Below are 16,077 nucleotides of genomic sequence, written 5' to 3'. Positions count from 1 at the left end.
TTTTTAAAAGCTACCAGCATGAAACCCTTACCTTACTGCATGTGAAAGAACTGTTGCTCATTGTGAAATCACAGCAAAGGATCCAGGTTGGCTTAATGGGCTTCATTTGGACCTCCAAGAGGCTCTTATGGTTTGAAAAGTTATAATGAAGACCATAGGACTTTCTATTCTAGTCAAGATGAGACACTAGTACTCTGTGTGATTCCATTTTAACTTGCTTCATTAGTCCTGGACAACAACATGTAGAAACTCTTTCAGAGACCTTTCCTGAATCTGTCTGCGGAGTGTCTCTAGGGAGTCTGAGGGTTCAGGAGTTCAGGGTCCTGTTGCCAGCCACTGCTCAACCACCCTTTCTCCTGAGAGAAAGAAAGGAAGGAAAGAGACTTATATCTTTTACTGAGGTACCAAAGATGGTGTCTCGCACCCTGTATGTCATCTCAGTTTATCCTGAAGTAAATTTGGTATTCTCACTTCAGAGCTGAGAAAACTGAAGCTCAGATAGGTTAAGTGCCTCATACAAGGTCATTCTCTGAATAGCCAGCCTGCCTTGTGATCTCAGATCCTGAATGCCTACTTTACCATAACGGGCCCCCATTTCATAATGGATAACCATTCTGAACTAGGCTTCCAGAAATGTCTGGGGAAAACACAACCACTCGCTGCTGGTCTCCTTTAGATGAAATTAGTATTAATAGCTTTTACTTCTTTGGTGACTAAAATCACTGCTGAGAAAATTTTCTCTGCCAGGTCAACATATCTTTCTCCTCATGCACATTTCCCATTATTTCCCTGTACTTCCCTGCACCTTCATCATATTTTACTACTTTTTAATGATTCTTAAGAAAAAATAAATCAAATGCACTTTAAAGAAGATATTTGACATTTATCTAAAAGTAAAAATTGGTGAAAAGTCTACAATTATTCTTGGGCATGATAATCACTTCAGCAAAGTGATTATTTCTATTCATATTTAACAAGTACTATATGATGAGAATCTGAAAATTTATTTCCCCCAAATTAGTTAGAAATTCAAATGTCAAGACTTGATTAGGCTACAGGGGAGCACGGCTCTTATAACAAGAAATGGTCTTCGTGAATTTCTGCAGTCTGAGAGTGGCCCCAAAAACCAACAGCCCCCACATGGGACCCGTCAGGTCACTGCATGTCTTCTTCTCTCCCTGTCCATGCATCACCTCCCAGCAGGCATCCTGCTGCTTTTAGAGGATGCTGATCTCTCCTTAGCCTGTCTTTAATGTGGAAATCCCAGGTCCCCAGCCCCTCCTCACTCCCACACCCCCCACGTCCCTCTGTCTTCCCACTGATGGCTCACCATCCACCGCACTTGCACCTTCACTCTGAGTATGGTTCTCCCAAGGGAGTGGCTGCTGGAAGATGAATTTAAGGCTGAGGCACAGGGGAATTCCCTGGCAGTCCAGTGGTGAGGACTCTGCGCTGCCACTGCAGGGGAACTAAGATCCTGCATGCCACACAGTGCAGCCAAAGAAACAAAAACAAAACAAATAAAGGTGAGGCACAAGGTAGGACGACTCTAGGTAGGGAATTCCTAACATGTGCCTAGTGCCATGCTGGGTGATAAGCAACCATCTCCTTTAATTGACATAATAATCATTGATATAATTAGTACTATCTTTTTTTTTCTGGAAATGAAAATTGAAGCTCAGGGACAGTGTTAATTTTATCTACTGAGCATGCTTTTAATGAGAAAATCTGTGGCCTGCATTATGTGACCCATCCGCCCCCTCCAGCCTCCCTGCCAGCCTCCAGCTTCCAATACACTATTTCAAGGGCACTCTGCCTGGTCATGTAACATGCCCTCCTTTCCCTACTTTATGGCCTTTGCACTTGCAGTTGCCAACACCTGGAACATTCTTTTCCAAAGTCTGCCTCACCTAAGCCTTCATGATTAACTCTTGGGAGATAAAGGAGAAGAAACTATTTTCTCATTCCTTATGACCTTGCACTCTACTTAGTTGCTCTGTAACCCTAATAAAAATCTATAATTAATTAAGGACATTGATTCATTTGTTATCTCTATCCCCTACTATACTGTAAACTCCAAGAGGATGGGAGCTTTCTTTGTCTTGTTCTCCCAAACCCCCAACATCTATTACATTATTTGACACACAACGAGTGACCAATACATCTATGTTGAATGAATAGATGAAATGAATGATGCAAGAACTGTGCTTAGAAGCTCTTAATCAGTAATCTCCCAAATCACCTTTCTTCCACTCCACTCAGTATGCTGAACTCTCAACTCTTCCAAGCACATTTGAACAAGTCACCCCTCTGTGCCTCAGTTTCCTCAAAAGGAAGGTTTCATTCAACCCTGAAATTCTGTATTATTAAGAACTATAATGCATTTGAGCTAATGATTCTTCTTCCTGAAAATAAATTTGCCTCTTTGGAGAACTGCAGAGTCGTTTTCAAATCCTGTAATAGGATTGAGAAAGCAGGTCACTACTTCAAGCATAGTGAAACCTAATGGGTCTCTGGTAGGGAGGGAAGGGATTCAGTGGTGCTTCATCTAGCAGGGAAGCTGTTTCAGGGCTGGGCCAATTCCCTGAGCTAGAGAGTGGCCAGTGGATGAGCATGAACATACTGTTTCTGACTCAGGAAAACTGCTGTCTTGTTTACATGAACAAGTGCATCAGAGGGGAGATGTTTTTCCTCCTTCAACACTCGTGGCAATGAGCATTAAGCTATAATTGAGCCATTAGCCTCCATAGAACATTTTAGTACCAAAATATTTTGTAGAATTATATTGCATTTTCTCCTGTCAACATTTGTGTGCTTTTGTTTCTATTTTGTTTTTCTTTTGTTTCAATTAACATAAAAACAAGACCAGGCAGAAAAAGTATTTCTTAAACGCTTGGCTTCCCTCTGCTAAGAAGTGCAATGGCAATGCTGATTAATCAAATAATTTTGTGCATGGATTTTTGTCCCCATATAAGTTATGCCTAACATCTCTGACCAAGGCAAGCAGAGGTAGTTAGATGGGTTTCATTTCATGTTTTCACAGGACAGAAGTACCATCAGCCTTCATCTCTTAGGACAGAAAACATCAAGTCAAGCAGTACAGCTGTGATGTGCTAAAAGGTTGCAATTCTGTGTTTGGGACCTGCACCAGCTAAGTCAGATCCCCAAGTCTGTTATTTCTAATCATAAACACATAAAATAAGCCAAAGACCTTAGGGCTACATTTTACTCAACACTTATTATGTGCCAGGCACTGTGCTAAGCAAGTGAAATGCATCACTCATTTAATTTTTATGAGAAAATTCTGCATACAAGAAACTGACAGATTTCAGAGAGATTTTGTAACTTGCCCAAAGTCACAGAGCCAGCAAGTGGCTAAGCTGGGATTTGAAACTTATCTCAGGATTTAAAAGGAAAAGAAAGTATCCTATTCTGTTACTGTTATGTACACCAAGAAGTCAACTGATTCTCCAAGTAATGGAACCTGGAACACATTTTAGTTAAGCTTCATACTTCTTGGATGTGTTATTTCCTTGATTCTCAAACATCCAATCATCTCTAGTTTACACAAGTTCTCAAGAAATGTTGTTTATATTGAAGCCAAGTAGTGAATGTGGTGTGGACATAGTAAAGAAATTCATTTTTTCATTCAACACATTTGTTGAGCACTGATTGAAGGTGATAAAGATACAACAATGAAAACAACAACAAAACCCCAAATCTCTGCCACCTTAAGGCAAAAAGAGACCTTGAAAATGCATGTCACAAGAGTTTAGCTATCTAATGCCAATTTACTGGTTGGAGACCATGAAGCTAATTTCTAAAGCAGTAGGGGACTGTGACTAGAGTCTTAGACTGAAAGTTGGGAGATGCAGTTGCAAACTCTGCTCTTCCCCTAATAAGATGAAATAAATGCCATTTATTAGGTAGTCATTGTGTGCCAGAATAGGCTATGTATTTGACTGGAGTGTTATCTATTTACTGCCTCAAAATATCCCATGTTACAGATGAGAAGAATGAGGTTCCAGAGCATACACTCAATAGCAAGGCTGGAATTTCAAACCAGGGTCTAATGTGCCTCTGACCTGAGTTTCTTAGCCCGTCTTAATATGCTACTTTGAGCGAGTCTGTTTGTTTTTCTGAGACCCAGTCACCTCACCTGTAAAATAGGATTGTTGGATTAGATTCTAACTGTTGCTAAGCTTCCCTCCAGCTCTGAGCTTCCATGCATACAAGGAATCAAGAATCCTCTTACTAGCATCTAGACATAAAGAACTTGCACATTGCCTTGTACTTAGCAAGCTTTCAAAGAAATGGGGAAATAATTAAGCAGTTCATTCTTTTGTAAGGTTTTTTAGAGTCCTTTGGTAGTCTTTGAGATACTTAATTGATGAGAAGTTCATTACTTTGGATAAATCCTGACAATGTAATCATGTTGAATCTCAGTTTATACTAACTGGATGATAATTTGCAGTTATATAATTTTTTTGACAACACATTCCTATTCTAATTATGTTTCTCTCAGGCTGATATTAAAATCTCTTTACATTTCCTGAGCACATAGTTTGTTTGGATTATAAAGAGCGGTTCATAGATGTGAGTATGTTATTAATATACACAAGAATTAATTGACCTCTATGAATAATCAAAAAGTTACTGAAAGGGTTTGCAATTTGTTTGTATTCTTAGTGTACAGGATGCCCTTTTGAGGATGCTCTAAAACCTCCAATGAGTAGATTTTGAAAAGGACTTAGATTTGTTTCAATCCAAATTGAGAGGTAATAAAAATCACATATGTGCCTCAGAAATGCTCTAATGCTTAATTCCAGCTACATCAAAATTTGGCTGTAATAGGCAATAAGAGAAATTATCTTTGCAAGGAAGGTGGGGGTAATTTAAAAGGAATCATGTAAGGAATTTGAAGATGTGTATAACAAAAAGCATGTCTTAAGCCTGTAGCAGGATCAGTGATCCTCAGCTCTATTCAAAATTTTGAGGATGTCTGTGCCCCTCGGTGTGACTTTCTCAGGGGAAAAGATCCATAGCTTCTATCTGATTCCCTAAAGAAGGCTGAAGACTGAAGCAGGTTAAAAATCACTTCATTATGTTAACCATACCTGCTTCTTCAACCCTTCATAGATGCAAGGTTTTACCAAAAATATCCCTCCACCCTACTTTCCCCGTGACTGTTAGCCACATACTTTCTGTTATAAGCATGATTCTGTAAGATCTAAATGTCACCATTTATTCAGTTGACATGTATTTGCTGTTTTCTATGTGCTAAAGACTGTGCCAGGGTAAAGGGAGAATAAAGTGCTGTGAAAAACTTCAATGTATTGAATGAGGTTATTTAGTAGAGGACTTAGTTATTTGTTCTTTGCTGCATCTGTAAAATAGGAATGTCATAGCCCATAGCTCATGCTGTTTTGAGAAATGTTAAATGTGACAATGCCTATAAGGCACTAAGCAGCCCACCACTGATGCATGAAGTATTCCACATGTTATGGATTAGCATCACCAGTATTATCAGTGATATGGTATCTAGGCAGAACTACAAGAGTGCTACAGTGTTTCCCAATCCTAACTCTATCACTGCATCACCTCCTCTATCATATCACAATAGTGGTTCCCAAACCTCCTTTCAGTCTGAATTACCAAGTCTCACAACCTTATGAGGATCTCATCTGATGTCATTAAATCTCCATGCCAGACTTAACATATTGCATCTTCCTACTCATCCTTTCCCCCGCCAACCAGAAATACCATTCGTTTACTCAAGCCAGAAACCTGGGAATCTCCTTGGCTCTCCCTCACCTTTCCTATTTATTAGTTACCAAATGCTGTAGATTCTGCCTTCTAAATATGTTTCAGATTCTACCTCCTTTTCTCCATCACTTTCATCATCTTCCTCCTGTGCTAGAACAATTGATCTCTCAGTCACAAGTCCCCTCCCTCTCCTTTTCTCTACCCAGCCTCCATGTGACCTCAAAAACTGTTCATTTTAAATAAAATATCTGATCTTACACCTCTCAAGTTTGAAATTCCTGAGTGCTCGCCCCACCCCTTTATTGCCTTAAGTATAAGCCCGCATTGTTTAGCATGCCATGCAAAGCCCTAAGCACCTGTGTCCACTGCCATTATAACATCAAGCACACGAAAATATCTATTATTATGTGTATCACACAATTTTAACAATTGCATTACAATTTTTTTTACAAACTATCCTTTTTTTTAAAGCAGTACTTTTTTTTTTTTTTACTTTTCTGAAGATTTAAATTTATTTATCTATTTATTTATTTATTTTTGGCGGTGCTGGGTCTCCGCTGTGGTGCGCGGACCTCTCACTGAGATGCCCCTCCCCTCCCGTTGCGGAGCACGGGCTTCAGGCGCGCCGGCCTCAGCAGCTGCAGCACGCAGGCTCAGCAGTCGTGGCGCAGGCGCCCAGTTGCTCTGCAGCACGTGGGATCCTCCCGGACCAGGGCTCAAACCCGTGTCCCCTGTATTGGCAGGCTGACTCCCAACCACTGTGCCACCAGGGAAGTCCCAAACTATCTTTTCTTCATGAAAGCTGACCCCGTTAAAGAGGCCAAAGTTCTTCCTGAAAGATCACTAAAGGGATTTAAAATTGGAATCTAATTAATTCTAATATCTAAAGAGATGTTATAATAGAAGAGCTATGTAGGTCTGAATTCCTGACAGAAGGAGGAAAAGTGAGTGAGGCTCCCCATAATACCTGCAGCATCATCCATGGTACAACCTTTTATAATGGAGGCCAGCTCTCTGAACAAGAATAGAGGGGCAACTTATCAAGCTCTCTTGGCTTGATGGATTCATTCCTTAAGATAAAGATCCAATTCCTGTCCTTCTAACTTTGCTCTCACCAAAGAACCATATGTTTTTATTTGGGTTCTCAAAGTACAGAAGGACTTTGTACAAATTACTGACTTTCCTCCCACATATACCTCCTATTATAAATATAGCACAAAGAGCCCAGGATTGAAATCAAACCTGGGTTCAAGTACTATAACTATGCTCACATCTATAAACTGGGGATAACACTTCCTCCCCAATAGTAGATAAAGAACCTGTTACAGCAGTGGACATGTTGTAACACTCATCAAATAGTAGTTTTGATCATTATTATTATCCCTTTAAAATATGAGTTTGGTTAATATAAATCAGTGGTTCTCAGCTCTGGCTGTATGTAAATATCACCTGGAGAGTCTTGGTGTCACAGATACCAATGCCTAGAACATACGCTAGACCAAATAAATCAGAATATTTAGGGATAGGGTACAGTCATGGGTGTTTTCAAAGAGTTCTTTGGAGATACTAATGCACTGAGAAACACTGATAAAAATAATTGTTTTCTAAGCCTGATAGCTACTAGATAAATTGACAAAATAAAGTCATCTAAAAAGCCAAAAATCTGAGAAACAGGACCAAAATTATGATAACTTTATTGTGCTACAGAGATATCATGAGACCAGCAAGACCACCATTTAGTGACTACATGACTAATCTCTCCCTCCAAAGGTCACCCTCAGGCAAATTTGAGGTATAGTTTTTATTACCACCATTACCAAAGAAGCTTATTGCACAAAGATTACAGTGTATGCAACATATTCTCTGTTAAATTTCCAACTTCAAGATTCGTTCAGTTCTTTGCTGTTAAAACTTTTCTTCTACTTTAGTCTTTCTTATACCTCATATTTCCACCAATTTCCCTTGGATATTGCAGAGAGTTTATTCTTTGGGTTCATGTAATCCTCCAAAAGCTCCACTCTCTCCTATTTGCCACGTTGCCTATTTCATTCTGCTAGGGGAAATCTTTTTTTTCCTGCTCTGTTGTCAGCAAACTGTACTCCTTAAATAGCATAATCCCTTCTGCTGTGCACCTGGATGATGCCATGTGGCTCTTCTAGTAGGATTATCTTCTGAAGCTAAACTAAACCCCATTGGGCTCCACTCCATTTATTAATATCTATTAGTATCAGCTTCCCTTCTTCTTCTGACCATACCTCTGGAGAGAAGCTTATAAAGGAATTAAGACTGAAAGACACTCTCAAATAGTGCAGCTATTCCATTCACCTACACTGTGTGGAATACTCTTTGCTTTCCTTTGATTTCACTTGGAGGCATTAGGAAAGTGGCCTGGGTTTGTAAATGGCATAGCACTATCTTCGAATGGAAGGAAAACCCTAGACTCTTTGTGAGTAGCTGTATCTGTGTACATGCATGTGGTTAGTATATGTACATGAATGGAGGGGCACAAGGAAATTTAGAAAGTTTTCAACTTCAAACAAGTCATTTTTCCTCTTGATACATGCTCTTGATATCAAAACACCAAAATTGTGCAATCTCATAGGCCATAATCCCAGAAAGATGAGCAAATGTGGAGTGTTGGTTTCATATTGCTGCTGTAACAAATTATCACAAATGTAGTGGCTTAAACAATAAAAATTTACTCTTTTACAATTCTGGAGGTCAGAAGTCTAAAATCAAGCTGTTGACAGGGCTATTTTCCTTCTGGAGGATTCAGGGAATACCTAATTCCTTGTCTTTTCCAGCTTCTAGAAGCTGTCCTCATTCCTTGGCTTGTGGTCCCACATCATATTGCCTTTCATTCCCTCTGTTTCCATCTTCACATCACCTCTCTACCTTCTGACCATCTGCTTCCATCTTATAAGAACCCTTGTGATTACACTGGGCTCACCTGGATAATCCAGAGTAATTTCCCATAAACTAAGATCCTTAACTTATTCACATCTGCAAAGTTCTTTTGCCATGTAAAGTAACATATTAGCAGATTCTGGAAATTAGGATGTGGACATTTTTAAGGGGCCATTATTCATCCTACTCCATAAGGATATGGGTAGTTTTCTACATGTCAGGGTTTTCAGGGATCCAGTGCTATTTTTCCATACACTCCACTGTTACCTTTGTAGATATGTTACAGTCATTCAGTGTTGTACGAGTGTCTTTTTTTGCATCAATAAAGATTGATCTAAAGGCCTAATTTACCTAGCTAATTCTACTGGTGACAAACATTAAAAACTATGTTGCCAAAGGAGCATTCTGCTCAGAGGATAGTGCAGTTGCAGCCTAAAGTACCACAGTTGGCAGGTGAGAAAAATCTACACCCTAGAGCTCAAACTTTCTTCTTAAAACTGCTTCTCTGAGACTTGATATTATTCAACTGGTTTCCTGAAGATTTATTTTATGCTGAAATAACTTATTTCTATCTTGAGGTAAAAACATTATTTTAGCCACATTGTATGTCACATATTTGGAAGTTGTTCACTTGAAATTATTGACTAGAAATCATGTCTGATGGTTTAGAATTTATCCTGATACTGAGAAGGCTATAAAAGGAGCAATACACTTTAGGTTAGTCAATATAAACTTCTAATACACCTATTCTTCAATGGAAAGATGCAGTAATAAAAACCCCTATAAATATTATAAGAATCCCTCAAAAACGCTTAGGAGCACTCCAGGTTCCATTTCAAGTTTCTGCTACGATGATAGCAGCATTATGCCAATTATTTGTGATGTATGAATTGCTTTTAGCAATGGATGCTGAGAGTTTGTGGAGAATTGCTATCTCCATAGCTCTGCATTGCCTTCAGGAAAATGATCCTGTTGAAATGTGACATAGGCGTCTTTATACCAGGACATGTTATGGCAAGATTTTTCTCAGAGGCTTTCCAAGTGTCTTATAGACCAACTCTCTCACCAACCATAGGAATTAGACTCCACAAACTCTCTTCATCTAGACTTGGATGAGGGTTCTCAAGACAAACTAAAATATGGTCTTTGTGATGCTCAGGCTGTATGTGATACATTTACTCATCTAAATCCAAAAGACCGTCTTTGCAAAGAACAACAGAGCTCGACCAGGAAGAATCAATACTACTGTGAACAAGGCCATGAGAGTTCTATTGTAAAAACTCCAGAGAACAGCTGGGCAAATGTGGAGCCATGATAGTTAATGAACAACTGTGCTTCAGAGAACCTTAATAACAGTGGGGTCATTAGAGTTGTCCTTCCAAGAGTCAACTGCCAATGAGTTCTTTTTTTTTAGCATGATTATTAGAGTATAATTGCTTTACAATGGTGTGTTAGTTTCTGCTGTACAACAAAGTGAATCAGCTATATGTATACATATATCTCCATATCCCCTCCTTCTAGTGCCTCCCTCCCACCCTCCCTATCCCACCCCTCTAGGTGGTCACAAAGCACCGAGCTGATCTCCCTGTGCTATGCAGCTGCTCCCCACTAGCTATCTATTTTACATTTGATAGTGTATATATGTCCATGCCACTCTCTCACTTCGTCCCAGCTTCCCCTTCCTCCTCCCTGTGTCCTCAAGTCCATTCTCAAAACTGAGTTATTTGTAGTGAGGTGGATGGACCTAGAGTCTGTCATACAGAGTGAAGTAAGTCAGAAGGAGAAAAACAAATACCATATGCTAACACATATACATGGAATCTAAAAAAAAAATGGTTCTGATGAACCTAGGGGGCAGGACAGGAGTAAAGATGCCAATGAGTTTTATTCTGCTTTCTGATGATTCATTTTGACTACAAAAGAAAGAAAACAGTAATTATTTTCTAGCCACTGAAACAATAGAATAGTCTGTGGCATTTCCATAATAGCATAATACAGAGAAAGCCTTCACGTAGGTGTCAGCCTCTCTTCCCTTCACTCGTTTAAGGATTGTGTTATCTAGATAGAAAGGAATGTCATACGTATGCAGAGTATGTAGGACTTTCAGTATTTTAGTATTGTTCTCTGTATTAGCCAGGGTTCTCCAGAGAAACAGAACCCATAGGAAATATATATGAATAGATTTATTATGAAGAATTGATTCACTTAACTATGGAGGCTGAGAAGGCCCACAGTCTGGCATTTGCAAGCTAGAGACCCAGAAAGGCTGTGGTGTAATTACAGTCTGAAACTATAGGCCTGAAAATCAGAAGAGTCAGTGGTGAAAATCTCAGTCAAAGGGCAGGAGAACACCAAAGTCCCAGCTTAGGCAGTCAAGCAGGAAGGAAAAGGGGTGAATTCCTTCTTCCTCTGCCTCTTTATTCTAATCAAGCTCTCAGTGGATTGGATGATGCCCACCATATTGGGAAGAGTCATCTGCTCTCTCAAAAGCTTATTTCATCTGGAAACAGCCTCACAGACACACCCAGAAATAACGTTTAATCTGGGCACCCCTCGGCCCAGTAAAGTTGACATGTAAAATGAACCACCATCATCTACAAGAACTTTTGAGTTCTTATCATTGATTCTGCAAGGACATAGAATATGATTAACTATGAATGGTATTTTGTTAGAGGCCTTTTTGTTACCCTAGCCCAACCCAGCTATATCAGATCTGAATACTTCATCTCTCTTTATGGAAAAAAAAATATTCCGCTTCTCCCAACCATGATAGTTTATTCATGTTATATCTTTATTATATAAAGAACTGAAGCAGCCTAGAAAAATACATTTGAAAAAAGTCATAAATATTTTTTAAGAAAGGGACAGAGTTGGTACCAAGGGAAAAGTTAAAGAAAAACATAAAGCTGAATGGCATTAGCACATAGAATATATACCCTATGTTCCTGAGTAGTTGCTAATGGAGGACCCACAATTTTGACCCTAAAGTCTCTAGTAATCAAAAGAAAGTCATGACATACCTTGAAGTATTCATGAAACAGACAATTGTATTTATTCAGAAAAACAAAACAAAAACAAAAAAATGACTTGTCTGGCACTGATAATCATGGTAGTCACCTGTCAGGGTGAGTGAGATCTCTGGAGGGTGACATATGTCAGTATCTTTCCCACTTCCTTGGCCAAAACCAGCACATGGCTCCACCCAAGCACAAGGGGCCAGGAAATACAATCACATCACATTGGAAAATTGGAAATGGCACTAATGAAGTCCACGCTATGGGTCTTCCAAAATCAAGAAGACTAATAGGTATTAAATACATCCCTACTATAGATATAAAATGTTATTGAAAGGGCTAGGTTTTTACAGTCTATCAATCTATGTCAATAATAAGGTTTCAAGGGGATATTTAGTAAGAATAATTCTGTTAGGAAGCAACCATTATTAAAGTATTGGTGGAAGCAATTAAGGGGAATGTGTCATCAGTACAAATAGTATTGACAGCCACATTTATTACTTATTAGTGTGTGTGATGTGATGCATTTTGCACCATTAAAAATGATTTAAATAGAGCCAAACCTAGTTCCTAGTAATACTGTCTTGGTAAAGTGTACACTGCCTAAGTCAGTGCCTCCTGGTCAATCCAGCAAAATACAGTAAAAAAAATTCAAACAAGGTAGTGTTTGTTAAGAAAAAGTCAGTTTTGCAAAGAACCATTTAAAAATCCCCATATCATGATTACACTATTTGAAAAACTGACATTTATCTTGATATGACATTTTTGTAAACAGTTAATGACTTTTAGCTGAAATACCAACATGCAGAGAGAATCGTGGTGTGAATGCTATAAAGTATAAAGTATACTACCATTTGACAGCAGAACAGCCAATCCCAACCAGTCTACAAACCATTATAAAGAGTTTTGGTGCTATTGGCTTTATTTCTATCTAAAAATTTCTCATTCACCCATGTCCTAGAGAGTCCATAAAATTGACAGCTCAGTGATCCATGACTATACTTTTTTCTTAATTTTCATTTCTAGGAAATTCAAGGGAAGAACCAGGAAGCACTGACCCAGGCACTAGGTAGGAAAGTCAAGAAGGGGGACTTTTCTAGTATATCAAATAAAAAGTGTATCTGGAAGTCCCAAGGATTCTTTCTGCTACAAAAGCAGGTCCATTAGTTATTTATTCACTGCATCTGCATGACTCTTTTCTAACATTAAGTATCAGACATATCAAATGAATATTTGCTTCCAGAAATTATAAATAATAATAATTAGTTGAATGGTTGCTTAAAAAAAAAGCCTATACTCTCAAATGGTGATCAAATGCCCCCACAATAAAGTTTAAAAAGAAAAATTAGCCCATGTGAAAAGCTGGAAACTCACGTGCCTTTGTGTTTTTTCAGCAACAATATTTTAAACCTCAGTGTCCAGGTCTATATCTTGATATAAAACTTTCCAGTTCCCTTTCAAGAGATAGTCTTGCCTGCAATTATACTAACAACCTAAATGAAAAATTGAATTCCTGACTGACCTCAGCAGGTTAGCTCTTTATGCTCCAGTGGTATAAGAGACCAGCTAATAAGAGCTCACCACGCATGATTTTCAATGTTATTGATGGCCCTAAAGCAATCCTACCCTTTTAAAAATTCTTTTGTGCACCTGGTCTTGTTATCACCATAGGAGTGACTTACATACTGTGGGCTTATGATTCATAGAGAGAGTTTCCTGTCATTTTTCTTGCCTTCATGACATTACAATTTCACCAAATATTCCTCTGGTTTCCATGTTAGCAGAGAGGGCATAAGAAGTGTCAGATCTGTGCTCGTGTATGTTACATGCCGTCTCCAAATACCCTCTCCATTTTTTATCCCCTTTCATGTAAAATCATTCTAGTTTACATATCTTAGACACCTTATAAGAACTTCAATAACTTGTGTTGCTTTTCTGAAGAACTTTTCAATCCATCTCTTCAACTGAAGTTATGAAAGTCCTTGTTCCTTAATGCAAACGGACATGTTTTCCATAAAGCAGTGATTATCAGCCACTGCTATGAAATACAGAAGCTCCACTCTCAGAAATTCTAATTCTGGATGTCTCTGGGATGGAGCCTAAGAATATCTGATTTTAAAACCTCCAGAGGGGATTCTCATTTGCATCCAGAATATATCAGAGTTGTGGGGGAAACTGTCTTGAAAGTTTCATTTCTGAGTCTTCTCCATTCATTTCTATGCAAATACCAAAAATACAGCACTCAAACAGTCCTTTGTGACCTGCACCAAGGAAGGTGATACTCTTGATTTAAAAGATTGATGACAATATCTTATCTCCAAAGCATTTGCAACTGTTTCTTCTCAGTGGACACCATTTTCAGGAATCCAAAAGCAAGATCACAGTTTTAAGAAACTACCTCTACCTAGAACCCCTGTCCTTTCTGTCTACCTCCTTCTTGCCCCTCCCCACCAAATAAAGACAATATACACAGGATGTTTGGAACTGTCAGGGTCCCAATTAGGTAACAGACTCAGAATTAAGAGGCAGCGAGACTTGGTATAAAAATAGTCCCCATCCTTCTATCTATAAACAATCCTCTCTTCCCCTACTCACTCTATGGGATAAGATGGAAAAGGGGTAGAGAGAAGGGTTTCCGAGATATACATATTTATAAATCCTCATTTAAATATATCTACATATCACTATTGCCAATTTAACATTTAATGAGTTTTACTCTGAGGCATTATGATAAGTACTAAAGCTAAGGAGATCAACAAAATATATATCTAAGCATAGGATTACTCAGAAACCCAGGGAGTAGGAAAGGCAAAACTCTCTGCCATTATGGACAACTCCAGATATAAAATTTGTTGAGCATAAACTATTTTTAAATTTGATCGTCAGACCAATTACTTCCATGAAGGTCAAACATAGCATACTGAAAATGCATTGGATGGAGGTCAGTGACCTGGATCCTAGCTCCACATCAATCATTGGTTTGTCTCAGGTTTCTGATCTACTTGGTGTATGGATTTCCAAAGCCCCTTCCTATTCTATGCCTCCAAGCTATTGCAGTCAACCTACTAATTATCTATTTCTTATTATAATTCTGTTTCTGATTCTTCTCTTATTTCTCTTTTGCAGATCCTGTTCATGGGCATGATGACTGAGTACTATCATTACTTTTTCACAACCCTGGTAAGCATATCTGGTGGAAATGTATTCCACACTATAAAAAAAAATCTTCAGTTATTTTTAAGTCAGCCCTACCAGTGTCAAGGCAAGTTATTGTCATGGAGATTTGTTTTACTTTCCTAAGAACCCTCTAAATCCAGAAATGCTGAACAGCAGGTGTCTTCCTTCCTTTCTTTCTTTCATTCTTTCTTTCCCTTTCTTTCTTTGTTTCTTTCTTTCTTCTTTCTTTCCTTCCCTCCTTCCTTCCTTCCTTCTTTCCTTCCTTCCCTCTTTCTTTCCTTCCTTCTTTCTTTCTTTCTTTCTTTCTTTCTTTCTTTCTTTCTTTCTTTCTTTCTTTCTTTCTTTCTTTCTTTCTTTCTTTCTTTCTTTCTTTCTTTTTCTTTCTTTTTCCTTTCTTAACTAGCATCAATGCAAGTGCACCCAGAAAGGAATTAAAATCAAGCTTTCATTAAATAGAAACTGCCAAAGTACAAACTATTAATAAAGAAGAATCATCTACATTTTCTATATACATTAGAGGGCACACTGAAGTGTATCTTGGCATTCTTTGATCTGATGTGATTTCCCCACCTGTGTCCAGTGGATAGCTGGATTAGCCAAGGTTCACCTGTCAGGTGTTTTGAAGACCGTCAAGATAAAGAGCTTGGGAGATGCTTTCCACATTGAACATTTTTCATCATAAGAAAAATCATGGCTCTAAGCTGGAGAAATTCAAAAGAAACTATACAACTTTAAATTTTGACAGATTATCAGATCAAGGAGAATGATTTAGGCAGTTAACAAATCAAAATGATGTGATAGCTCTCGCCACACACACACACACACACACACACACACACACACACAATACACCCCTCCCAACACATACACTCCACTCTTTTACGTGAGAAGAAAATACAGAGCCAACCTCCGTTTCTAACCTATAAAAGTGTGTCGACTAAAATCTACCCAGATTTTGGGAGATTCAGTAAGAGTATCATTTTACCAAATAAAACTGGCAAGGCAGGCTAGTACGTTAGGGAAATCAAAGAATTTGGAACAAGGATCAGGCAGCTACCATACACATACTTCTAGAAGTAGTAAATTCCACTCCTAACTCAAGTATTTCTAAGAGCATGAAGGGTTGCAGAGGATGCCATGAGACAAATGCTTTGGGGCAGTTGTCAAAATTATCACTGCTCCTGAGCTTGGAGCTAGGGAGTGGGATGCAGGG

The 16,077-nt window shown here is 38.6% G+C and overlaps 1 protein-coding gene across 9 annotated transcripts in view; it reads left to right on the top strand.

Annotated features, from left to right (window-relative positions):
• GRIK1 (glutamate ionotropic receptor kainate type subunit 1) overlaps positions 1-16,077 on the top strand; it is a 417,625-nt gene that overhangs the window by 276,235 nt on the left and 125,313 nt on the right. For all 9 annotated transcript variants that reach the window (XM_060149425.1, XM_060149424.1, XM_060149419.1 and 6 more), the window contains one exon: positions 14,814-14,867. In XM_060149425.1, the coding sequence (XP_060005408.1) occupies positions 14,814-14,867 (54 nt within the window). The remainder of the gene's footprint in view (positions 1-14,813; positions 14,868-16,077) is intronic.

The sequence above is a fragment of the Lagenorhynchus albirostris genome, chromosome 5 (genome assembly GCF_949774975.1).
Source record: "Lagenorhynchus albirostris chromosome 5, mLagAlb1.1, whole genome shotgun sequence".
NCBI lineage: Eukaryota > Metazoa > Chordata > Mammalia > Artiodactyla > Delphinidae > Lagenorhynchus > Lagenorhynchus albirostris.
The sequence above is the reverse complement of the archived record's forward strand: the minus strand, read 5'-3'. Positions and strand labels throughout refer to the sequence as shown.